Source organism: Gouania willdenowi, chromosome 1 (assembly GCF_900634775.1).
Source record: "Gouania willdenowi chromosome 1, fGouWil2.1, whole genome shotgun sequence".
NCBI lineage: Eukaryota > Metazoa > Chordata > Actinopteri > Blenniiformes > Gobiesocidae > Gouania > Gouania willdenowi.
This window is the reverse complement of record NC_041044.1, coordinates 6127420-6154363: the sequence shown is the minus strand read 5'-3', so window position 1 is coordinate 6154363 and position 26944 is coordinate 6127420. Positions and strand designations below refer to the sequence as shown.

The window sequence follows — 26944 nt, the reverse complement described above, 5'->3', positions numbered from 1 at the left end:
TCTCTTAAGAAAAGCGTCAGCCTCTGAAACCTATACATCTAAATTTAGACAGAACCAGCAAGTTGTTTGACTGTCTGGCTGAGTTGTTGAAAGATCAAACAATTATTTCCTCAACCTTTTGCATAGTTTTTCGGGGATCATACACCGTGAAGTACAGACAACAATGGGCCACAGGAATCGTCTGAGTTCCTTGTACAATGGTAATGTGCCGTTACAAACTGGTGACACTTTACTTGAAGTTTTATACATAAGACATTACACTGTCATTATTATGACATGACACCTGTCCCTAGCATGAACAAGGTTTCACGAAGGCTGTCGTTCGTTACCTTAAAATGAGGGTACGTGTACTTGTACCCCTAGGGGTACACAATAAGAGAGGGATACTTGAGAGAGAGAGTGGAACATTAACAAATAAAGTGTCAGTCGTGGTCCCACCCCAGGCGTGATATGACCTAAAAAATCTATTCAGGAGTCCCAACTCCCATGTGGAGACACCTGGAATTTCTGAAAAATTAAAATACATTTTTTAAATCATTCTATTCTTTTTTTTTCATTAAAACACACAATCTTAAACAACTGTATTTATATATTTTCACTGTGTTAATTATAAATCTAGTTCAACAGAAATGCAATAAAATAAATATCTGAGCTCAAACAAGAAAACAAATGTCTTTGGCGTCGCCAGAAATTCTTGATATCAAAATGGGGTCACGATCCAAAGAAAGGATGGGAACCACTGCACTAAATACTGTTTCTTTCAAAATAAGATTCTTTAAAATGTGCTCTATAGTTGTTTTAAAATGTTTTTTTAAGCAAAATGTTGAAGTTGGACAAAAGGGGTACTTAAGTTTGAGAATCATTGCCTTAACATCAACCTTAACCACTGCCCTAACCCCAAATTATTTTAATGAACGACACTTAATGACAGCCTTCATGACACCTTATTCATGCTAATGACAGATAATGACAGCGTAATGTCAGCCTTATGTATACAACGTCAAGTGAAGTGTTACCAACATCTATTGAATTAACACCTTTAAATAGAAGCCACTTAGAGCAAAATCATACAGTTCCATTAATGGGTCTTTAAGATCTCTAACACATATATTCGTTGGTCTTCATGTTTATTCGTAACCTCATGGTAACCCATTCTATGTCACTGGATGCTGTTGCTGAATGGATCTGTGGTCGGAGGCAGAGCAGGTGTTGATCCTGGTCTTGGTCTTGGGTCTGCCTGATGACAGGTTCAGAGTTTGATATAATCGCTGGGGTTATGAATTTGTCAAGCCCTGTGTTTGAACATCGCCTCCACTTGGAAAAAAAAAAAGACAGAAAAAAAGTTTAGGCTCTAATTATATTCTGCAGTCAATTACAGTATATCTGGTCAAATATCGATTGTTTTTACTAGAACAATTCAGTGCTGTGAAAACTAATCAACAATCATCCTATTCTACTAATCTGAACAAACAATGAAGCAATAAAGCTACAGTCTTCGTCTTTTCACTCATTAAAACAAATGGCCAAAATCCATTCAGCTAAATTTTTTGGCGGCTGAAAATAAACAAGTTTTGTGTTAAATTAATATTTTGGAAGTAGATGGATCAGTTATAAATATGTCCACGATCGTGCCCTATTCATTATTGAGAAGAGTTTACTGGTTTCTATGATGATATGGAAAACTCATACATGTACTCATTAGTGGTCATCTTATGAACCAATTCATCTACAGCAGATATGGGCAGGTGGCTGCCCGGGGGCCACATGTGGCCCTAGGTCTAATTTTACATGTGAAAAAGTGAAACTCACAAAATGACAAAATGTAAAATATCAATAATTTAAAAAAAATGTAAAAACAGACTCATCGACATAATAAATGACAGAAAACTATGCAAAACACAAATAAACCAAATGAGCCCAAAAACACACATAAGGACAACAAAAATACACAAAAACGACTCCAAAAACACAAAATACAAGAAAAAAAAATACATAAAAATAACTGAGGCTTTGTGTGTTTTTGGAGTCATTTTGTGTGTGTGTTTTGTCATTAAGGCTACGCAGGCCACTACAAGCCTTAATGCTCTATTCTGATTTTTTTTCTCAGATCTGATTTTTTGTTTGTCCGTTCACATCACCATTTAAAATGTGACCTGTATCAGATTCCAGTGTGGCTCCAAACTGACCCGCATGTACATTGTCGCGTTTGTCTCAAAGTTTTTGTGCAGTGGAGCCTGAGAATGAATGAGCAGGTGCAGAGGTGGACGAGGAGAAAGAAAAAGAGAGATAAATCATATTTTGGCTTTTTGTGGCGCTGATTTGCTTTTAAACACAGACAATTTATAATATGAACTTTCAAGCTTTGACCGACAGGTCCGACAGAGGAAGATAAGTATTTATATCAGAGCCCGACCAGGAACCGACAGTTAAAACCTAATTTTTCCTCATACAAATGACATATTTACGTTTATTTTAGTGGTAAGGACAGCTTTTATTAACAACTGTTAATGTAAACAGAACAGATTAGCGCACAGGGAAACAAGAGCACGGCAAACACACACGTGCGCAGTGCGCGCAAGAGATAGTGTTTCTATTTACATAATCCAGGTATCAAATATAAGGATAATCCATGTTCTTGTGCAGAAAAAAGATTGTATCAACAGTAGATGCTTAAAGTCTGTCCCTCTCTGCTCCATAGAAATCAGACAGCTCCAGCTGTTATTAATGACCTCAACGTATCAAACCCGCCTTGACCGTTTACGCTGCAGTCGCATGGCAAAAGATCAGATATGTATCGGATTTAGGACTACATATCCAAAAAAATCGGATTTGGGTTGTTCAGACTGCCATAAAAAGATCAGAAACAGGTCGCATAGAGGCAAAAGAATCGGAATTGAGCATTAAGGTTTGCAGTGTTAACGTAGCCTTAACGACAAAACACAACAACAAAATGACTCCAAAAACACACAAAGCCTTTGTTGTTTACTATATTATTACTAAATGTTGACATGAATGTTGATCATGTGACCCTCAGATGAGATACAGTCACATTTTTGTGGCCCTGCTTTAATAAAAGATATACAATATAGATATCTCTGAGGAAAAGGTCTTACTTGTGTATTCCTGAGGAGACATCTGTGCGTTCATGACAAAGTTGAAGTGTTTTATCCAATCATGTTGGTCACTCTCTGATTCACAAGTGAACAGGAAGCTGCGGTCGGGGGTTTCTATGGTGATGCCGTTTTGCCAGGCGCCGTTACAGTGGGTACCAGGAGGCAGACCAGGGGACACGTTGTACCCATGAGTCCTGTTCCCCAAGAAAACTTCACCTTTGGCAAAGGCATCCTAAATGAAAAGAATAAGCAGAAAGTGAACTCCTGTTAACATAAATAAGGCTATTGATACTATGTTTTTTTCAAATATTGGATCATTAGAAACCAGACCTATGAGCAAAATATTCAATAGAAAGACATCAAACCAATAAAAATGCACAAAAAAATCTTCACCAGGAAACCACCACCACCACCACTACTACTACTACTACTACTACGCATGGATATTTATATAAAGTAAACAGATACATGTTAATAAAATTTTATTGTAAGAAAATACAATCTGTATAACTTCTAAAACGATATATTTCAAGTGTCCCAAGAATACAAAGCAGTTACACATTTTCTTTGATTAAGCATTTATTTAATGTCTATATTTCTACATTTAACAGTTAATTTTTTTTAATTTAGGTTTTTTAGTTTTTTTCCCATAGTTTTGTTGACCTCTTTATAAATGTTAAAGATTACATTTAAAATAAAAGTATTTCAATTTGGTATTTTTTCTGGTCCTTATTTTGAATTGATTATAAAAAAACAAATCAATAATTATTGATATCGACTGATATGAAACACTTATATCCATTTTTGAGGCATATCGTCCAGCTCTAATGTGATTTGCGTTAATACACTTAAGCATTTAAAAGCAACTACGATTAAGTCCGATAAATCAAGATTGTGATTAACCTCTGGTCCCTCTTATTATCGTGGTTTTTCCTGTTTTAGTCCTGTAGATATAATAATAATAATAATAATAATAATAATAATAATAATAATAATAATAATGCATTTGGATTTTATATAGCACTTTATCACAGACACTCAAAGCACTTTACAGAAGTAAGACATTATTCTTTCACTACACACTTAGTGGTGGTAAGCTACTATTGTAGCCACAGTTGCCCTGGGGCAGACTGACAGAGGCGAGGCTGCCATAGTGTACCATTGGCCCCTCCGACCACTACCTACACTCACACTACATTCATACTAGGCAATGTGGGTGAAGTATCTTGCCCAAGGACACAATGACAGGTTGGTATGGCCACTCTACAACTACTCCTCAAGGCTTGAACAAAGTCTGCATGTAGACTCCTCCCCAACCAAGCCTAACAGGATTTTCTAGAGTCTCAGACACTACCAGGTAATTTCTGCCCTGGATTCAAGCCAAATATAAATGCATCGCATTATGTTACAGTGAGAAAGAAAGCACACCCTGTTCCTGTGTGGTTTCTTACTTTATGTTCCACAACAGTTGTTTATTTCCTTTGTGCTACATTTCAACCAGGTCACCTTTGTGTTTCTCAGGTGAAGTTCCTGTGGAAAAAAAAAAAAAAAGGAGTCCTACCAGCGGGTCTTTGAAGTACATGAGCCGCCTGTGGTCCAGGGTAAACCAGCGCTTCTTGAAACCTTCAGTTTGCTGAAAAAAACAAAAAGATACCACAGCGAGACAGGTGGTGAGGAAGACTGAGACAGAGCTAAAGAAACTGTCACAAAAGGAACTATTGTATCTACTAGAGTAAGGAATGTTTTCCACAGATAGAATCATCGACGCACAAACCGACACTTCAATTTTCAGTTCTCATTCACTACTGATATCAGCGTAACCCCAGCAACACTGGCAAGGGGACATTTCTGGGGTTTTCACAGATTGTGAGTAATAATGTGGTCAATTGGTACTGGGTCGTACAAAAAGAATACATTAATAAGCCTGAACAATGTTTTATTTTGGGAAATTACCGGATTCTCTCTGCTACATCCCTCACTCTTGACGCGTGTCAAGGTGCCTGCCTCAGTCACCGGCCGGAGCATCCCCTTTAAGCACATTTAAAGGGGATGCTCCAGCCGGTAAATTACTGCTAAAGTGAAACTTCCAAGATAGCAAAATTAACAAAAAACAAGCGTCTTTGTGCAGGGTAAAAGAGTCGGTCAGGAGACTGAAGAAGAGCCTACCTCTTCAAAGAAAAAGAAATCTGCATTTAACAGACAAGACTAGAAGTCCTACTTGAAATATGGATTTATTGCGACAGGTACTTCCCACGCACCAAGCCCGCAATGGGACAGTCTCGTTGCAGTGAAACCAGCTCAGGGCTCCCACTTATTTATTGTTATGGTGAGTTGTGGGGCAGAAAAGATTGGGGACTGCTGCCCTACGCCATGAGGGCAAAAGCGCATGAAGCTAAAAAGCAATAACAAGGATTTGAGAATAGATCTAGATTGTCTGAATTCTGCTCCTCTCTCATCTCGATCATCAACTACCAGATTAGCCTAACCCTAGAAAATGCAGAGAAACTACAGCTTCAGTGACTTTCACTAAAGTCTACAGCAGATCACCAGCAAAGCCTTGTCCACCCTCAGGCCAGCATTTGCATAAAGCTATGTTTCAGACCCCTGTCCTGTTGATATTCATACAGTTTTAACGATAACTAACAAGAAACTAAAAACAATGTGCGATTAATTATATATGCTCTGTAAGGTATTTTCATTTAAATCACATCATTGTGGCAGATCAAAAAATTGATATATAACAAAGTGGATTAATGAAGTCATTTATTGTTTTTAACAGACTTGAACAGATGCAGACGTAGTATTTGAGACTCGTCCTGACTCCCAAGGCCTACCTGTCATATTGCTGTGTACTTTTGTCAATCTCCAAATAATAGAAAATACAAATGAAATAAAGCGTCATATGTAGTGCTATAAGTTAGCACATCATAAACAGTAAGAATACTTTTCTGACACTGAACTTGTTGCTTTTTTCTCCTTCAGAAAATAATATCTATCCAGTGAATTTGTTCATTTGTCAGTCACGGCATGCTCTTAGCGTGTTGCAGCTAGCACTGTCCGAGTGTTCGTGCTAGCTGTCTGTGCTAGCTGTCTGTACTAGCTGCTACATGTTCAGCATTGAGGTGAAGCTCTGGTGATCAGCAAACTCTTTTTTGCACAATTTGCACACAACTAGTCATAAGTTTTCCATAAGCTAAAATTAACACAAACGAAGCTGAGCAGCTCAGCAGTCTCCCGTCTTGTTATTATAGTCTGTGCATCAGTATTATGGGTATACTTTTATTTATCTTAAAATGAAAAAAGGTTCTGAGCTGTTTGGAATGCTAACAAAAAAGAAGCAATTAACGGCGTAATTTTGTTTTCGTGTTATTCTTTCCTGTAATTAATTAATCGCAATTAACGTTTTAAATATACAGTAATTACCTCATATTGCATGTTTCCCATTCAGACATCCTTTCAAAGCATATTAATTAAAACCAGACTTAAAAATTCAGAGCTCCCTGCTCTTCCGTTTGCACAAGAAATAAAAGAGTTTTTCCTCCTGTTGCTAGATTTGATTTTAAAGTCTTTATATTTTAGCTTAAGGTTATGCTTGTTTGCACTTGGTCCCCATTTACATGTTTATTACAGCACTTTTATAACCTCTAGCCATCATTTCAAAACTAGTCAGTATAAAGTTCACTTCAGCAGTAGTTTTGATACATCGTGAAAAAAGTTCATGTCCACAAGAGTCTAATATAGTCTAATATAGTCACTGTGACATGAAACTCAACAACTGGCTGTTCTTTTTTTTTGTTGCCTCGTTGACTCCTTCCACGTCAAACGTCTGAAACGTGTGCGGGGAAAATTAATTATGGCGTTTATTTAGCAAATCAGCCTGAAGCTGCAAGTTGAAAAGTGCTTTCATTGCTCAGTCTGACAGACGGAGATTAAACCAGACGGAAACTAAATGTTTCGCCAAAGCACGTGTTGGTGCTTCTGTCTGAAATCCCAAAATGGAAGCACCTGCCTCAGCCCACATGGAGATTAAAACAAGTCAGCGTACAAACACCTCCTAGTGCGTTTGCCTAATCGCAACACGCGGGTATTCTTGGAGAGTGTGTTTGACACTTGAGAGTTAAATACATCCTCAAAGAAGCCATTGATTCCCACCCAGAGTGAAGATGTGACAGGTACGTACAGCAGGTACGCTAAGCTGTCAGTCACACGGTGGAGCCGAGAGGGAACATATGGTGATATCGTTAAAGGTTTTTTATTGTCGTTTTCAATGTTTTCATTACCATTTTCATGCATTATAGTTATATTGTACAAACTGGATAGTATATCACAAAAACAATATACTTATATTGTACAAACAATATATTATATTAGTATGTGCGTGTGTGACACAATGGTTCACCTACCCTGGGTCCTGTCTTTTCCATGTATCCTTCCTTGAGAAAATTTCGGGTAAGTTTAGGAACCAGCTGGATATAAAATGACAAAAATAGAACAAGATTAACGGTTGAACGCTAGGTTTAATTTGACAAACAAATATTAGGAGTTATTAAAATCTACAGTTTGACATGGTGCTTGTGTGTGTTCACCTCGCGGTCTGTTGCCCCAGGAAAGGCCACCTTCATGTAGTGAAGCTGAACGGCACGAATTGAATTAAACCAGTCAACGATTTCCTAATGAAGATCATTTAAAAAAAGACACAGTGAGAACTTTTTTTTAATCCTACAAATACTTGATGCTATATATATATATATATATATATTTGGGGAATAATGAATATCATACACAGCTGCAGAGGGTGGTATGCCTTAATGTGGGCCTAAGACCAACATACTAAGGAAAAGACACAAATACATTTAAAAAATAAAATAAAAAATCTTAGAAAAATAATGTTGTTCTTATCATAATCCAGTTTCATTATTATTCACTTCTTTACATGAAAGAACAAGACTTTCCCCTATGGAATAGAGAATGAGAAAATATTGTTTACATTGATAGAGCTAAAGAATATGCAGTATCAAAATATTAGTTTCACACGTTTTGCAGAAACAAGAAGGTGTGTTTAAGTTTGTGTCCGATGTGCAGCAGAAAATGTTGCCGTATTTTCTGGGTAATTGAACGCACCGCTGTGTTGGCTGCATTCCAATAATTCAGCAATTTTCCAAGAAAATCCACGTAAAGGCCACTCCGTGACATAGGCCGCACCCCATTGGCTGATGAGGGTGCCCTTCAAAGACTCGGCCAATCAGAACGGGCAGGTGGGAGGGTTGCTATACTCTTGTTAAAAAGATCCTCAAATGTTTTTACAAATGAGGCCTAAAACCTTTGAAATGTCATTAGAAGATCTATGCCTAACAAAACACATTTTTGCGATTACTGGGACGACTTTACCCTGTGTGCCGCTATGTTGAAATGACGTCACTGATGACGCGAAGAGGTTTACATCGAATTTTTTTTTTTTTTTCTTTTATGGATTTTTAGAGCAACTCAAAGCAGGACACAAAGTCATTTTGACTGAAAAAAGCTGCTAAATGATCCTGAATGCTTCACCTCCTATAGAACTCAATGGACTGAAGGTGCGATCTCACCGAACACGACTGAAGTGACTGAAGCGATTAGATTACATTCAAATCAATGTAAATGACACAACCTCAAGTTATCTCCCCTCAAGCGATGTGACTTGAACTTTTCAAGTGTCAGCTCCCCACGGCAGCAGCCCCTCCCTCCCACTACAGTGCAGACGGCTGCTGTGGAGGGCTGTACTACACTTCCTCAATTTATTGGGCCAAAATTAAAGCAGTGGACTTCTTGAAAGAATACATTGAGTGAACTCATCCTTTAGTGACTCCGTAAGTTGATCATTTATACCGTAAAAGTCTGAAAAGTGCTGTAAACATTTTTCCAAAAGTTGTAGTAAAAATTTTTTTTAGCCCTAAAACATGCTTTACTCACAATTTCTACCAATTATAAATACATATTGACCAGACACTTTTTTTTTGCTCATACACTGAGCATACCCTGAATGCAAAAGGTGCAACAGTTTTTAATCAAAATGATCATCAGAAGTGCAAGTCAGTAAACATTAGTGATGCATAACATGAATCTGTCACGAAGACATATGTTTTTAAGCATAACAAAAAATTACAAAATACAAAGCATTAACAAACATACTGTATGTAATGATAGTGTGCTTCCTGTTTGTTCTCCCACATAGACAACACACAGAGCTGTTCCTTTGGCAGTGAATTTAAACAACTGCACTGAACTGTTTTTACTTGTTTTACTGTTGATTTCATTTTTTAGGAGTCGACCAAAATATCTGATGATTTTAAACAGAGTTTTATCCTCATTAACTTCATTTAGTTTTGTCTCAATTTAAACACAAAAATAATGATGAAATGTTTAAGTAAATGAAATTAACACTGTAAACAACTACAGCACTTGTCATAAGCATCAGAATCATCAACTTCATGCTGTTCAAAGGCCCCACTCGTGAGTCTTTGCTTGTGATACAAAAAGACGTTGAACGCTTTCTCATGGCACTGGTTGAAAAAAGGATGTGACGTAGGTATTTTCTTCTTTGTAAGCAGCACAAAGCATAGACACACCATACATAGAGCACCACTATAGTGGGCGGCAGCAGTCGATGCGGTGTCTATGTACATCCGTCTATGGCGCAAAGCCCACAGTACATCCGTAGCAACTACAAGCGCTAAAATGCCAAAAATAATGATAAGCGGCCACACAGTTCTGTTTTTTTTTCAGCAAAGTTGCGGGAAAGTTGTGGGCTTTTAGAAAAATTGCAATGCCGCACTGATTTTGCATGATTTTGCAAAATCCTGGAGGGACTGCTTAACGGATGAATACCAATTTTCACCGTTTGGGGCAGATGGCAGACAGCGTGTGTGACGTCGTGTGGGTGAGGGGTTTGCTGATGTCAACGTTGTGGATGGAGTGGCCTACGGTGGTGGTGGAGTTATGATATGGGCAGGTGTATGTAATGGACAACAAACACAGGTGCATTATTGATGGCAGTTTGAATGCACAGAGACACCGTGACGAGATCCTGAGGCCCATTGTTGTGCCATTCATCTGTGACCATCACCTCATGTTGCAGCATGATAATGCACGGCCCCATGTTGCAAGGATCTGTACACAATTCCTGGAAGCTGAAAACATCCCAGTTCTCGAATGGCCAGCATACTCACCAGACATGTCAACCATTGAGCATGTTTAGGATGCTCTGAATGGGCGTCTACGACAGTGTGTTCCAGTTTCTGCCAATATGCAGCAACTTGGCACAGCCATTGAAGAGGAGTGGACTAACATTCCACAGAGCACAATCAACAACCTGATCAACTCTATGCCAAGGAGATGTGTTGCACTCAGTGAGGAAAATGGTGGTCACACCAGATACTGACTGGTTTTCTAAACCCCACTCCCAATAAAGCAAAACTGCACATTTCAGGGTGGCCTTTTATTGTGGCCACCCTGAGGCATACCTGTGCAATAATCATGGTGTCTAATCAGCATCTTGATATGCCACACCTGTGAGGTGTAAGGATAGTCTCTGCAAAGGAGAAGTGCTCACTAACAGAGATTTAGACAGATGTGAACAATATTTGAGAGAAATAGGTCTTTTGTGTTTATAGAAAATGTTTTAGATCTTTGAGTTCAGCTCATGAAAAATGGGAACAAAAACAAAAGTGTTGCGTTTATATTTTTGTTCAGTGTACGTATAGATATTTGACAGCTAGACATGATTGTTATTGTCATTGGGCTGAAACAAGTCAGTGAATAATCAGAGATTTGAGTCATCTATTCAGAAGCTTTGTCTGTAAAAAACCCTCTTGCCATAATTTACGCTTTCTTTAAATTGATAAATATGTGTCACAATCCAGTATGTGTATATGTATAATCATCATAGATCTAAACCAATGGTTTTTATCCTTTATGATCAAGTGTATTCCATTACTTTAATACCATCGTAATCTTTAGTAATCTTTTTTATTTATTTTTTAACTTTAATATATGAAGGAACACTAACTGTGAATCTTAGATCTTCTTTTATGTACTAACATTGTTTTTAGTGTAAAATGTTTGACAAAAGTCAACATACCCCCTGTAATGTGCTCACTTAGCCTTCAGGGTGTGTGTACCCCAGGTTGGGAATCACTGATTATAACAGGAACAGATATATAGATAATTTGTAGACTCACAAAAACACAAGTAGGCTTGTTTAATAGTTCAGTGGAGTTGAGACACTTTATGGTGATTATTAGCAGTCAAGCATACTGTACATAGGCCACTATAATTATGATTATCTTTCCACATACTCACCTTGCCACTTTCATGGTAGACGAAGATGTTTCGAGTGCTGTTGTCTTTGAGGTAGGTGATCTGCAGGCCGTTGGGGTGTTGCATTTTCTCTGGTTGGAAGGTAGCGTTGATAGTGTCCACTTTGATCAATGCTTTGGGTTCTTTAGCCTGGAGACAGAACACATGGTGGGAGGTGCAGATGTCAAAGCTAAAGGTAGATGTCAACAAATTATTCTCTCTCATGACCATAATATATGTTGAAATTAAGGCTACATGAACGACTATTTAGATAGTCGACCAGTCGTCGGTTAATGAAACGATTCGTCAACTAATCAGTTTAACAAAATCTAACACTAGAGACAAAAAAATATGACTTTGTTCAAAAAAGGCTTTTATTTCTTTAGACAGAAAAGTGCAAAAATGAAACAAGTATTGGATTCTCTATAAACCAATCACCAGCAGAATATCAGCAATAAATGTCTCATAAACAAGAAAGAAAGAAAGAAAGAAAGAAAGAAAGAAAGAAAGAAAGAAAGAAAGAAAGAAAGAAAGAAAGAAAGAAAGAAAGAAAGAAAGAAAGAAAGAAAGATCTGTAGTTTATGGACAAAGAAAATACTTTTTAATGCTTAAAACTATTAAGTCAAAGTCAAAAAGTCAAAATCAGCTTTATCGTTGATTCCACTATATGTACCTAATAAGACATGTAGAGAATCGAAATTACTGTTTTCTCTCTCCGTAACATTTACAAACACAACAATGTAGAATATATAAATTATAAAAACAGAACAACAACAACTACAACAGCACTTACAATATTTACAGTGAGAGTGCAGATATGATAAGGAAATAATCAGAGGTGTAAAGAGTACTGATGTATCCTACTCAAGTAAAAGTACTGTTACTTAATTGAAATTGTACTCAAGTACAAGTAAGTCATACATAAAATACTCAAGTACAAGTAACAAGTAGCTCAATATATAAACTTAAAAAGGAAGAGATGAAATATTGCACAATGTGAACTTCATTTATTTTCCACAAAGGCATCTGTATAAAAATAAAGGTTTGTCAAAATGTACAATTCTTTTTGAAATTAAAATAACACCAATGAATTCAATTCGAAATAAAAAAAAATAATTCTCAGGCTCTAAGTGTAGATAATTTATAAACTCTAAAACTGAGAAAATAACCTTCATTCAATGCTGTATAAGCGAAGTACGTTACGTTTAATCGGATTGGTCGGCTATAATATGATGCATTTGATTGTTGTCTGGTCATTTCATTTTTTGTAGTTTCACAATGTCCATTGATAATTTTAAAACAAAAATAATACTTACTCAGTAACGGTTGGGTGTAGAAATGTAACAAATTACTTTGTTTCTTTGAAAACGTACTTAAGTACAAGTAAATTTACTGATTTAGAAATATACTCAAAAAAGTATAAGTACCCATAAAAGCAACTCAATTATAGTAGCATGAGTACTTGTAATCCATTACTTTCACCTCTGGAAACAAATATATATAAATATAACTATGGTATTTTACAGTAGTGCAGAAGCATGAATAAAAGCTGTCAAAGAAGAAGAAACGAACTGTGGATGTTCTCAGTCGGGACGATGTAGCCACTCAGTTTATGCATGTGCAGCAAAAAGCAGATATCAGATGGCTCACTCCTCAATACGCCAACTTTACCACACGGACACTGAAAAACACTTCCAAAGACGTACATGACAATTGTCAACAATCACATTCTTCTGCGATTAACTTTGTCGTAGATTTATGTCGACGAATCGTTGCAGCCCTAAATAAAATACGACTTAAAGGGATCCTCCACTGTTTTTACAAATGTGGCCTGAAACCTTTGAAATGTACTTATTAGAAGATCTATGAATAACAAAATGCATTATTTTGTACCATAATCTTTTTATTCACTTTTATAAATGGGACTACATTACAGTTTTAGAGCCTGTGTTCCTCCATCTTGAAATCACATGATTGATGATGTCACAAGGCCCCTCTGCCTGTAAACAACCCATTGTTTTCTATTGGAGTGAAACATTCAGCCTGTTTTTTAGATCATTTAGCAACTTTTTCAGTCAAAATGAGAACTTGTGCTGCTTTTGGTTGCTCTAAAAAACAAGGAAAAGTTAAAGATGCTTAAGTAAACCTTTTTTGTTTTCCGAAAAGAGGATAAAAACAGTTGTGACCCGAAAAATATCTGTGGCAACAATTCCAACTCTGTGGTTTGGTAGTAAATGGACTTGATTTTATATAGCGCTTTATCACCACACTGAAGCAGTCTCAAAGTGCTTTACATATCAGCTCATTCACCCAATCACTCTCACATTCACACACCAGTGGGACAGGACTGCCATGCAAGGCGCTAGTCGACCACTGGGAGCAACTTAGGGTTCAGTGTCTTGCCCAAGGACACTTCGACACATAGTCAGGTACTGGGATCGAACCCCCAACCTCTCGATCAGAAGACGACCCACTACCACCTGAGCCACGGTAGTAGACAATGGAGCAGAGAAAAAAAGCTCTCCTAAGGGACCTTTACTCTGCCTTAAACAGTACACAGCTGACACGCTGATGGGTGAAGTAAGCAAGTAATCACGGACTGTTGAAGGACTCTCACCAAAAAGGACTCCAATTCTCAGGTGCAAATATGGTGCAAAATAATGTGTTTTGTTAGACATAGATCTTCTAAGTACATTTCAAAGGTTTTTGGCCAGATTTGTAAAAACAGTGGAGGATCCCTTTAAAGGGACTGAAGCCAATTCACAATACTAAATGCAATCCAATAACAATCTAATAAAAACACATTTGGAGAGTAAAAGACTATCTGGAAATAACATCTTAAGAAATTCACTTCTCATCTGTTTCAATTCCCTGACCGTTGTTTTGTGATCTAATTAAGCCTGAGTGGAATTTAAATAGTCAACGAAAGAAGCAAAATCTACATTTGAGAAATCTTTGTAAAGAGAAATATTAGCTCAGATTAAAGTAAAATTGCTTTGTTTCTTATCAGAATATTTTTCATTAGTCAAGCTTGTCTATATCCTCAAAAGCTCAAAGTCTTTGTATAACTTAAGCACCTGAGCAGAGCCGCCCCTCTCTGCACGCAGAACACGCACTGTGCGTAGGGCACCATCTTCCGTGGGGGGCCACATTTTGTGCGAGGGGACGCATTTGCGCACATGTTCAATAGACACATTGCGCACATATGCGCTCCATGAGGTGCAGAAGGAAATAAAAGAGAGCTGTAATGTGACTGCTGCAATGACCAATCAGAGGAGATCTCACAGAGCTGCAGAACGTCAAGTCAGGAGTGTTGTGACCCCCACTTGGTGGCTCACAACACCCGAATTGGAAACCACTGAATAACAGAGGATTTCAAGAATGCTCCTCTAGAGGCAATAATGACAGATTTACGGCACTCACATTTGCATGTCACTTTACTGCACCACAGACATGCACGGGTGTGTGAGGCAGCACCAGGGATAGTGGGGGTCGCCACTTACTGTCACTGTTATTTTGGCAACCCCTGCTCTAGTTAAATAGTGCATACAGTTTTATGTTACTTAAAGAGTAACTAAACCCCTGCTTTCTGCTGAGCTGCCACCAGGAGGTAAATTAAAAAAATGCCTTGATTATGGGCGTTACTGCTGTAGCAGTAAGACACGCAGAGACAGACAGTAATACACACAATGATGTGTCTGTAAACACACACATAGCAAGTTAATAAGCTAAAATTTGTCACTACATCCACAGGCACACACAATTACAATGTGAAGCTCACGCACAGCCTTACAGACAATACTCAGGTGCAAACAGCCCTGTTCTCCTACCACCTCACACTCACAGTGATAAGACGGACACATACATCCGCGCTCACGTAGAGACAGACGGGAATACAAACATGGCTTGGTGAACCCTCTGATTAGACCAGAATATGATTTTTATAAAAGCACAGAGTCAAAAACATCACCGCACACGGAACACAGTGGACTTCCTTATTGGCTGTCAATCAATTCTCACTGAGGGCTGTGATTGGATGAAACCCTCTCCCTCCTCTCTAGGGGCGGGGCCAACAGTGAAAGTTGATGATTGATGACGCAGGGGAATCTAAAAGAATCCGTTTCAGCCAATAGCAAAATTCATTAGCCAGCGTTCAACCCTTAGTGGTCAGTATATGAGACATTTTACAACTACATATGCAAAATTAAAATACTAAAATGTGAAGAGTGGCTGTGATTGGATGAAACCCTCTCCCTCCTCTCTAGGGGCGGGGCCAACAGTGAAAGTTGATGATTGATGACGCAGGGGAATCTAAAAGAATCCGTTTCAGCCAATAGCAAAATTCATTAGCCAGCGTTCAACCCTTAGTGGTCAGTATATGAGACATTTTACAACTACATATGCAAAATTAAAATACTAAAATGTGAAGAGTGGGACAAGGATCAATCAACAGCACTACTTAATACCCAAATACATATGTATTCAGTAGAAAAAACTTGTTTTGGGGTTTAGTTACTCTTTAAGGCTGGAAAGCACAAGCAAAAGCTTAAACTAGTAAACTAGTGAGCATGCTCACTAGTTTAAGCCTTTTGTTGCCCTTACTAGTAAACTAGGTGAACCCAACATGTTTACTAGTAAACTAGTAGAAGTCAGATATCTACTAGTAAACTCATTTGCAGCAGCGCTACTCAACTAGTGATGTAAACGTGTGAACTAACTTATTAGTGTAGGGAAAATAAGCACATGTAAACTAGTTGCAGAAACAAAAAATCATGATAAGTTGGGAAAGTGTGCACTGACTGAGGCTTCCTATTGGCTGCTCTGTCCGAAATGAAATATGACAACCAATGAAAATTCAGGATTTTGTTCTCTCTCCCTGCTTCCTTTGCTCAATAGTTTGCTGTAAAAGTTCTATTTGTTATATGTTAGGTTAAATGCATGTTGTTAAACAATGATTTTGTACCACTGCAACATTACGGATGGGCTGAGTTAGGGGTCCCCGCGATCCAAACTCATCTTGGTCACCTTAGTGTCCGCTTGTGACTATCAAACTTTATTCCACTGAGCTGCACAGGGAGAGATATGTCTGCTAATGCTGATTTGATGATATAATACATTCCAGTGGGTGTGTCCAAGACAAACTGACTGCAGGTAAAGCTAGTTTTACTAACTAAATGTGTAAAGAACTAAAGAGTAAAGAGTAAAGTAAAGAACTATTCAGGTTAGAGATGGTGTTAAAAGAGAACTTAATGTATTTCCTCATTCAATATGAGTTTTGTTTTGTTTCTGTGTTGCATAACTGCTGGTAAAGTGTCAGGTTTATTTTTAGAAGCCACTTACGTCATATTTGGTAAAGTACTTCAAGGTTCCATCTCTTTCTGACAGGATGAATCTCCTGTTGAGGAACTGCCCATTGTCCCGTCCCCTCTTCATCAGCATGCCGTCTCTTATTCCTTCAGGGAGCATCAAAGGACATTTAGTAGGATCATGTTTTTTTAATAAAAAAGACACGTTTATGGATGTGCACACTCACCTTCCTCATACGTAAAACCTTTCCCAGGCTCGGTGAACTCTTCTCGTTCATACTTTGCTTTGATCCACTGCTCCCTCAACACCCTGAACACATATAGAAGATAAATGTAGGATAAACGTAGGATACATGAAGGATAAATCTGTTATCTGTGAATGTAGCGACCTATATTAAGCAATTCTCCCGTTAACATTTATTCCTTCTTTTAATCCAAGCAGAAACAATCTGTAATCATTGAAATTGTTTTAAAACTAGGGATGCACCAAATATTCGGCCAAAGAATATATTTGGCCGAATAATGCAAAAAAGCTACATTCGGCCTTTGGTTTAGTGAGTTAAAAACAAGGCCAAACAGTAGCGTGTGACGCAATCAAACAACGTACAGTGATTTTGAGTCAGAAAAGTGCGTTCGCGAGCAGCAGCAGCTCCTCCTTTCCGCACACAAACACAGCCAGACTCTCTCCTTATCGCTCTCAGTCATCCGTCACCGCGCAAAAGTTGGAAGCCGTCCAATTCCACAACCGAGTCCGTTGTTAGCGCTGTGAGCTACTAATCTGTAAACATCCCCATTGTTTCCTCCTCAGTTCACATGCAATGTCGGGTCTCTCTGCATAGGCTGGTGTAGCATTAGCACAGAGTGCTAACAGCTGATGTGTGTAAACAATGGGCGTGGCTCCAAGCAGTGACTCCCAACACGATCAGCAGCAGAAAAAGTAGTGCAGATTGGGCGTCCAGTAGTGCAGTTTGCATTTACATATATGGCAATAAAGTATAATATATACTCTATATTAAACAACAGTGTTGTTTTAGCTGTTAGACAGTTGGAGAGGGAGGAGCTCATATTCTAGGAGGCGTGTTAGGTGACGTCACCTGCCAACGTGGGCAAAATCCAACTGGCTCATTTGGAGCTGACTTTTTACAAAATGTGGAATAACAAGGGAAGGAGGAAACAGAACTTTTTCATCTTTGTTCCTGTTATGGCAATTTTTATATTCATCATAATATCGTCAAATGTGTGTTCATGTGTACAATTTGTCATGTTTTATTTTTTGAGTAAATATGTGTATCTTTGATGTTGTTTTGGGTTTTCTGAGCCATTTTAGTGTAATTTCGTTGTCTTTATTATATATATTTTTTGTCACTTATTGTATTTTTGAGTCATTTTTTTGTGTATTTTTCTGTAATTTTGAGTGTTTTTTTGTCATTTTGTGTATTTTTTTATGTTGTTTTGGGTTGTCGGAGTCATTTTATTGTAATTTAGTTGTCTTTATATGCGCTTTTTGTCATTTATATGTTTTTGAGTCATTTGCGTTGTCCTTTTGTGTATCTTTGATGTCGTTTTGGGTTTTCTGAGCCATTTTAGTCTTTATAATATATTTTTTGTCACTTATTGTGTTTTTGAGTAATTATTTTGTCCTTTTGTGTATTTTTCTGTAATTTTGTGTGTTTTTGGAGTCATTTTAGAGTCATTTAGTTGTCTTTATATGCACTTTTTGTCATTTATGTGTTTTTGAGTCATTTTTGTTGTCCTTTTGTGTATCTTCTTTAGTATGTTTGTGTATCTTTGATGTCGTTTTGGGTTTTGACTTCAACATGTAGTGCACATTGTGTTGGTTGTTACTCACTGGCAGTCTCTGTGGGTTGGCTTATAGTAGTAGACAGGAACAGCAGCCTCATATTTACTCTTCATCAGCTTGTTGCCTTTTTCAGCCATGAACTAATGAAGCAGAAATAAACGCATTATTCAGGAACAACCACAACAGACAGAACAGACATTTGTGAAATCATTTTCTACTGATGCTTCACTAACCTAGTAATGATCTGAGAGCCATTGTGAAAAACATCTGTGGTTACACGCGTGAAAACAAACGAGACAGTTTATGACGTTCCTAGAAAACCTTAATTGAGTGAGAACCTCGCACTTCCTTTTCCAGGATTTTTCATTTTCAGTCAGTATTGTTTTAAAGGTGCAAGGGACAATCATTTTTCATCAGATAAATACATAGTGTAGGCTTTAAAGATCAATAAATACATCACTTGCTTGGGAAAAAAAGATGTAAAAGTTTGAAGACACCGCTAAAATCACATTAATAATGAAATAAATACACGTCCCTGCTACTATGGGACTCCACATCCCACAATGCAACGCACGAGTTTTTCAACAATGTCAAAAAAACATTTTTTTTATGTGGAGATCAAAACAAACTTTTGAGCGTCAATTTCAACCTTTAACATATTTTTAGTGAGAAAATGATGTTTGATTTATTGATCTATGAGACCTACACTGTCTTCATTTATTTATTTAGTTGGTTTTTCTGCCTTGAAACAACAATGATACAGTTCTTTGAACTTAAAAAAGAGGAAATTTACATCTGACATCATCTCCACTTAGCCCATAGAAGTTAATGAAGCATTTAACAGAACAATAAAATCAAAGATTTTTAATTTTTTAAGCGAACACTCATTGTACCAGAGGCTTTGGAAATGTTATAATATCTAAGATTTAAAAAGCACCAGGAAGAGTTTGTGTCTGTCTGTATGTGGAGTGGAATTATGGAACAGTCTGGATTCACAACAAAAACAATCACTTTATAAACGTATGGACTGGTCACAATTCAGTGAGGATGGGGGAGGGGCTTAATGCAACTAATAGACTGATTACATCTATGGCTAGTGTTGTCTTTAAATGTGAATTGCACTGAATGAAATGTATTATCATTATTAGTATTTTGCTTTGTATTCTTGGTTACTGATTATTAGTCAGTTTTTTGTATTTTTTCTTATTCTGTTTAGTATATTGTGTATTTTTAGAAGTCACAAACAGACAGAAGCAATATGACGAAACTTGTATGATTAAGAAATGGGGGTGGGATTAAATAAATCTCCCTTTTGAGTAGATTATTATTACAATTAGGGATGTCCCGATACAACTTTTTCATTTCCGACATGTATTGCAGCCTTGCGTATCAGTTGATACCGATCCGATATCAGCATGAATCATGTATTTATTAATTTTTTTTTTCCTTTAATAAAAAAATTATAATTACTTTCTAACATTTCTACTTAGTGTAGAATGTTAGAAAGGCTTTGATCAAGTGATGTTACTCAAACAGAGAACAATAGTCAGCAACAGTAGGAATGAGAAAAACTTATTATTAACCAAATGGTTACATAATTTTAACCTTCAAAATAATATCTACACTATTCTACAATGAATAAAATAAAGAAAAAATAAGTTTTTAGTTTTCTTGTCCCTGCTCGAAAAAAAAAAAAAAGAAAAATTAGAAAAAGAAAAAAAAAAAGTTGTATTTATTCAGCCATCCACCCACTGACATCCACAAAATGGAGAAATACACAAAAGAACAACAATACTATACAAAAGGACACAAAAAGAAAAAAAAATGCAGAATGGGACAGCAGAAATTCATAAAAAAATACACAAAAATACCAGAAAAATACACAAAAGAACCACAAAAATACACAATGGGACATTTACTAAGAAACAGCTGCACAATATGTGCCACTTTAGTATTTTTCTCCTCTAAGGGACAGCACGTGTGAGTGAGTTCTGTAGTGTCGCTTGTTTAGACTCACTGATCATCTAACTGTTCTTTTCATGCTGGTCTGAGAGAAAGTAGTGACTCCTAAAGTGAGTATTGTAATAGAAAATAAACTACGTAAAAAAAATATATATATCTATATATATAAATATTGATATATTGTAATTTTCTATATCGTCAAAATAGCAAACTTGAAATATCTTAAATCTCGATATATTGCCCAGCCATAGCTCATGTAGCATTATTATAGAGCTACTGTAGACGTCCCACCTGCACCTCGGCGTCCGTCCAGCGGGAAAGGGTCATTGACTTCACCTTACTGACATCTGGGATGTTACGATGGACTCCAGAACAAGCCAGACATACAAACACTCCCAGGGTGCAGGAGCCCCAGTCTGGGTCTGCAGAGGAAAGAGGAAAAAATCAACAGTGACTATATAATATAATATAATATAATATAATAAAATAAAATAAAATAAAATATGGCTGGCAAGGGACAAATGTTGGATTATGGAATTAGGAAATTGACTAAAAACACAGGTTTCAAGTTTTGAAAGAGAAAAAAACAATCTGAACTGTTTTTATTCTCTTTATTTAAAACTGGCAATATGACAGGGAAATACATTTTAATCTCATTTTGTGTCTTTTTATTGTCATTTTGTACATATTTCTATCTCATTTGTGTATATATTTGCTGCCCTTGTTTGTATTTTTCTACAAAGACTTGACGTTCTCCCAGCATGCATTGCAGTGCTGTACTTAGGGGTCATTTTTAATGACATGCTATCAGCACTTTAATATGATCTCAGTGGTGTAAACCTAGCTTTATTTACTCTATTGTATATGGTTCATATTTGGGAGTGTATACAAAAATTATTAGTATTTTTCTCTAATTGTCTGTGTTTTTGGTGTCTAATTGTCTATTACTGTTGTCGTGTCGTGTATGATTTAAGGGTGCAACAATTAGTCGACATTGTCGACAAAAATCGATAACAGAATTAGTCACCGACAAAAGTATTTGTCGACGATCATCAGATCCACCCAAAGTTTCCGCAAACACTGTGACGGTGCTCTACTTAAGTATGCTAAGCTAACCCACCAGCACATAAGACTGGGCTAAGAGCTACTGTAACGCTAACCACTGCATTATAGGAATGCTACACAGCTTACCGTCATCAAACCACAAAGAGCCACCAATTTACTTATAGTCAGATTTAACACTTGTATGGAAGGATAAAAGCTAAACATGTCATAATATGTGTGAAATAAATGTTAGCATAAATACTAATGTCACTATTCTTCCGCCCCAACTTGTGAAACGCAAAACATTTCATTACATTCCACGTGTTCACCAACAAAGCCGTTCCCATTAGACAGTAGTTTAACTATTGTGATTAATACATCAGAACATCCTGAACTGTTAAATCATCAGCTTGATCTGGTTTAACTACAGTAATCAGAGATATATTTACCAACCAAAACTTTATGCAACTCATTATTAGATATAAAATAAACTACATTCAGCAGCCAAATTTGAAAGATTGTAGCATTATAGAGCAAATAACTGTACGATTTGTCAACCAATTAGTCGATTAATCGTTTCAATAATCGATGACTTGTCGACTATTAAAAGAGTCGTTAGTTGCAGCCCTAGTGTATTTTAGTTGTCATTTAGTATATTTTTGCTATTTGTGGGTTTTTGGTGTAATGTTGACTAGTTTTGTTATCATTTTATGTGTTATTTTAGTTTTCTAGTGGACTTTTCTGTAATATTGTGTGTTTTTGTACGTGGGCCCCGGGTTGCAAGTTTTTTTTGTTTTTTTTTAATTATTGAACAAGAACAAATACAAGCAAAAATGCACTTTTCACATTAATACAGATTATAGACAAAACTGAAAGAAGAAAACAAAAAAAGAATATATGAACCAAAGGGCAAAACAATGTACTGACAATCAAACAACAGTTTGGGCTATTGAAAAATATCAAGTTTTTTCATAAATGAAACAAGTCTAGAGGCATTTTTGCCATGCCTTTTATAGGATACACATCATTAATAATCTTAAGCTGAAGTTCTTTCACTCTGGGCAAAACTGAATAAACCATATGGCATCTTATCTTCTTCCTTTCATCCATTTTACAATCTTTGAGGACATAATCAGAGTTAGTGGAACAGGAACTCAAAAAGCATTCCTTTTTGGTTTGTGTGTGATCAATTTAGTTTTTTCCATCGTTTACAAAAAATAAAAATATTTCTTGTGAAAGTCTTCCTCAAAATTTTGGCGAACCTTTTTTCTAACTTTTGAATGCAAGTCCCTCCATTATGTCCGATTACAACACTTTGCTCTGAATTCTGTGAAAAAAACCACTACAGGTCATAATGATGGAATGAATGAGTGATAACACAATTTAAAGAATGTCATTTTGTAAATAAGCGGAAAGAAACAGTATTTGTTGCCTCCTGAAAAGATTTATTTCCATAGTTTTTATCAGCGAAGGGACTAAAGATGGAAATTAGCCGTTGGCTATAATCTTGCGTATTTACATGTATATGTTCATTAATATGTATTGTCCCTGTTTGAAATAAAATAAACTCAAACTCATTTACTAGTGCAGTGCCGGTAGGAAGTACGTCTTGTTATAGAAAAGTGGGAGGTTACTGTAAGTAGCTTCTTCATGGATGGTTTACATGGGACCTTCAATTCTTCTTTAATTCAGAATAAAAGTTAAATCACCTTTAAACTGACCTTGTAAAATCTTAATTCCTAATGCAAATTCAGTTCACACGCACACGCACGCTATGGGGGGGTGATTCCATTCTAAATTCATGCACACCAGTCCATCACACGCGTACCTGCCTGCCTAACTTTCACTAAACTTACCTAATTAACGTAGTTAGGTGTAGTGGCAGGTGTGATGTGAGTGAAGCTATAGCGATCAGGTGACCTTCACTATGTAGCACCGTCTACGTGACATGTAAACACTTAGCAAAAATGGTTAGGCGTGCAGGCGTGTGCACGTCAGTAAGTGTGTGCGAGTGTTGAATCCTGTCCAATCACAACAACAATCTGACTCAGAGCGTAACACTACAGTCACGACCACTCTATGGACGGGTGTAGTGACACAGACTGTAACCAGACTAAATGGTGGTCTATTATACACTCAACACACACACTTACATACCTGCACGTGTGTACACGCCTGCACGCGTAAGCGACTAACAAGTGTTTACAAGTCACGCAGATGGCGATTGATAGTGAAGTGCGTCTGATCACTATAGCCTCACTCCAGCTACACCTGGGTCTACGTGTGACTGATATATTTATGTTTGTTAGGTGCACATCCAGGTGTGGCGTAGGTGTGCAAACGTGCTGACACGTCTGCAAGCACACATGCTTTAAAGCTATAGGGAGCCATTGGAAAAGAGTCAAAGAGCCACATGAGGCTCCGTAGCCACAGGTTGCAGAACCCTGCCCTAGGAGTACACGTACCCCCATTTGAGAAACACTGCATTGACCCACAAGTTGCTCTGAAACCTAATGTGCAACTTGCCACTTTGTGTAAACATTTCTTAGGACTACTGTTCCTGTGCACACGCAGAGGAATATGATTAGGATGTTTAGTGACGGTATGTGCAAAGCTGACACGCATACAAGACACAACTTGCCCACTTTGTTCTCTGGTTGATTCACAGCAGCACTCAGGAGAAATGCTTTTAACTTTTTTTTAACTGACCTCATCACAAAATAATACATTCTTTATTTATTTATACAATAACACAGATATATGTGGGGAGGTTATACAGTAAGGTGTGGTTTTATGGCCACTGGAGTCCAGCTACCTGTACTCTGCCCTGCTCTGCGTGCTGCATAATTAAAGGTAAAGTTTATGATTGTATATATATTATATATAATAAAGACTACAGTGGAGGGGCTGATAGACCTACCTGGGGCTCCACAGTCTGCACACGCGTCATTTCCAGGCTTCAGGAGGACCTCTTTGAGCGCACGGGTCGATCTTTCATTTGCAGTCATTTCAGCGTGTGGTGCTTTTTCTTCAGCTTACCGTGGGACACACACGCAAACTGGGGGGTGAGGGTGAGGGCACAGAGCTGAAAAAGGCTTTAGGTGTGTCTGGCTGCGTGTGTCTGCACAGGTATGCGCCTCCGGGCAGAGAAAACACACACTTTTAAATCCTCTTCATGGAGCCTCCACAGGTCGGTCCCACACTGGTCCCACACTGGTCTCTGGGTCCAGATCAGAGCTCTTCTCCCCAGGCTTCGGGTGGGAGGACCGGGTCGGAGCGGGGCGGCTGTGCGTGTGCGTCTGTGCGACGCGTGGAACGAAGCGCCCACAAGGAAGTGAAAAGCAGAGGTTGTCTAAACTTGCTTTTCCGCATAATTCACTGTGCGTAACAGTGCGCGTTGCCACGGGCACATAGACCAGACTCACCTGGAACTGCCTTTTAAAGAGAGCCTCACAACGTTTACAGAGGTAGCACAACTACTAGTCTACAGTACTAAGTAATAGTATAGATACTTGAATAAAAAATGACTCTGGTGAAAGTAAAAGTATTGGTTGTTCCCTTACTTGATTAAAAAAAAAAAAAAGTACATGCTGGAATTGATTATTATTCATGGTTTATTTTTGTGTGCAATACTATAATTATATGTTTTTATACTCAATAAATATATTCATAAATATATTCAGGTCAACTGTTTTGTTAGCTGCCATTTTCAAGACAAGGAAAAACTATTTTAGAACTTCTGATTTCAACTTAATCTAAATCTAAAAACAACACAACCATGTACTAAGCAAAGAGACAAAACAGATATGATCACCAGACAATTAGATGTAGTTTGACCAGAATGCACAAATCCAAACAATTAACAAATAAGAATAATTATATTTTAAATATTAAACTTAATACACATTAAACAACTCATGTTCGTACACCTAAATACATCAAATAAACAAACACAATAGACACCTAAATGCTAAATAATAATCATGAATAAATCAATAATCTTGAACATAATTTGTATTGCTTTAAATCACCAGTAAATGACATCTTTAACTAATTACAATACAATTGGATTTGTAAATGTAAAACTTTCTTTAATACTATTAGATATAAACTTTAACTTTTGAAAATCTATGCTTTGACCTTTATTCTTTGTGTATATCTTTATATTTGATGAGCTCATGTTTGACCCTGATAATCACAAATGTCTTACCACAAAAGAAGACATGTCCCAGCTATGTACCAGCCGAAGGAGGAGAAACATGATAACAACGTGGAATAAAAATGCTGAGAAATCTACGTTTGTGGCCCAGATAGTGAGCAGACCCTGAGGACCACAGCTGTGTTTTAGATTAGTGTCTGTTTCTTTTATTGACTTGATATTGTTGTTGATTCATTTTCTGTTCATCTCTAATAAATTGACTGATTGATTCAGCAAAGCAAAACCTCTTGAGGAAAAACGAGAGCTTTTAAAAGATGGAGACCAACACCTGAGTTACCAAACCTTCAGCAAAGGTAAGGTCAGAACATGTTTCATACTTTTCACAGTGAATGGTACAAAAGGAAGGATTGGCTTTGTGGATACTCCTCATTGAGGCTGTTCTAAGTTGTAATTTTTTCCATGTTTCTGTGTTTCCAACACAAACAGTGGATGTGCTGCCGTGTCATGAGATATATCTTGTTGGGAGAGTATGGAGGCTATATTAAATAATTGTTTATGTTTCTTTAATGGTGTAGTACGATGTTGATTTTGTTAGATGGCTAAATACTTGTTCATGTGGATCTTATTGGGTTTTTTCCTTCTTATTACGAATTTTCTATTTTGATAAGCACATTGAGATGACTTTGTTGGAAATTGCTTTATACAAATAAAATTGATTTGAATTGAATTAATACTTGCCAGCAGAAACATATGAAATTGTCATTGGTGGTCTCGATTTGCAACGTGCCTACCCAACCCTAGTGGTGACGGCACGTCACTGGTTAGGTTTAGTAAAAAAAGGAAGATAAGTATAGCCAGGAAGTTGAGGCGGTAGCGGTTAGGGATAGGAATAGTAAAAAATGAAGGTAAGTATTGCAAAGTTCCTAAAATTTTCCAGAAAAGTGGAGGCGGTAGCGGTTCCATCCTGCCAGGGGCTTTTAAATCAAAGTTAAAGACACTCTTTTTCTCTACTGTGTATGATTGAGAGGGAGATTTTTGGTCATGTTGTTGATGATGTTTGTTGATGATTTTAAAGGTTTTTACTGATGATTTTAAATGTTTTGTTGCCTACTTTAATGTTCTTATTGATTTTAAGCTGTTGTCTGTTGCACTTTTTTTTATCATGTAAAGCACATTGAGTTGCTTTGTGTATGAAATGCGCTATATAAATAAATCTGCCGCTCCG

The 26944-nt window shown here is 37.2% G+C and overlaps 1 protein-coding gene across 1 annotated transcript; it reads right to left on the bottom strand.

Annotated features, from left to right (window-relative positions):
• Positions 1–711: 711 nt before the first annotated feature.
• Positions 712–24934, bottom strand: LOC114462845 (arf-GAP with dual PH domain-containing protein 1). The gene is made up of 11 exons (XM_028445919.1): positions 24481–24934; positions 20808–20938; positions 18603–18694; positions 16981–17063; positions 16788–16900; positions 11451–11597; positions 7700–7783; positions 7517–7579; positions 4675–4746; positions 3114–3345; positions 712–1314 (listed from the first exon to the last, which is right to left on the bottom strand). The coding sequence occupies exons 1-11, from the start codon at positions 24566–24568 to the stop codon at positions 1286–1288; spliced, it is 1134 nt and encodes a 377-aa protein (XP_028301720.1). The 5' UTR covers positions 24569–24934; the 3' UTR covers positions 712–1285.
• Positions 24935–26944: the final 2010 nt, after the last annotated feature.

Bases quoted from the DNA above. Each gene is read 5' to 3' on its own strand.
- LOC114462845 (XM_028445919.1), bottom strand. From the start codon at position 24,568: ATGACTGCAAATGAAAGATCGACCCGTGCGCTCAAAGAGGTCCTCCTG. The intron at 11,598-16,787 runs GTAAGTGGCTTC...TTCTGTCTCCAG, and splicing joins AGTACTTTACCAAATATGAC to GCTAAAGAACCCAAAGCATT. The intron at 7,580-7,699 runs GTGAACACACAC...TTTTATATCCAG, and splicing joins CTGGGGCAACAGACCGCGAG to CTGGTTCCTAAACTTACCCG.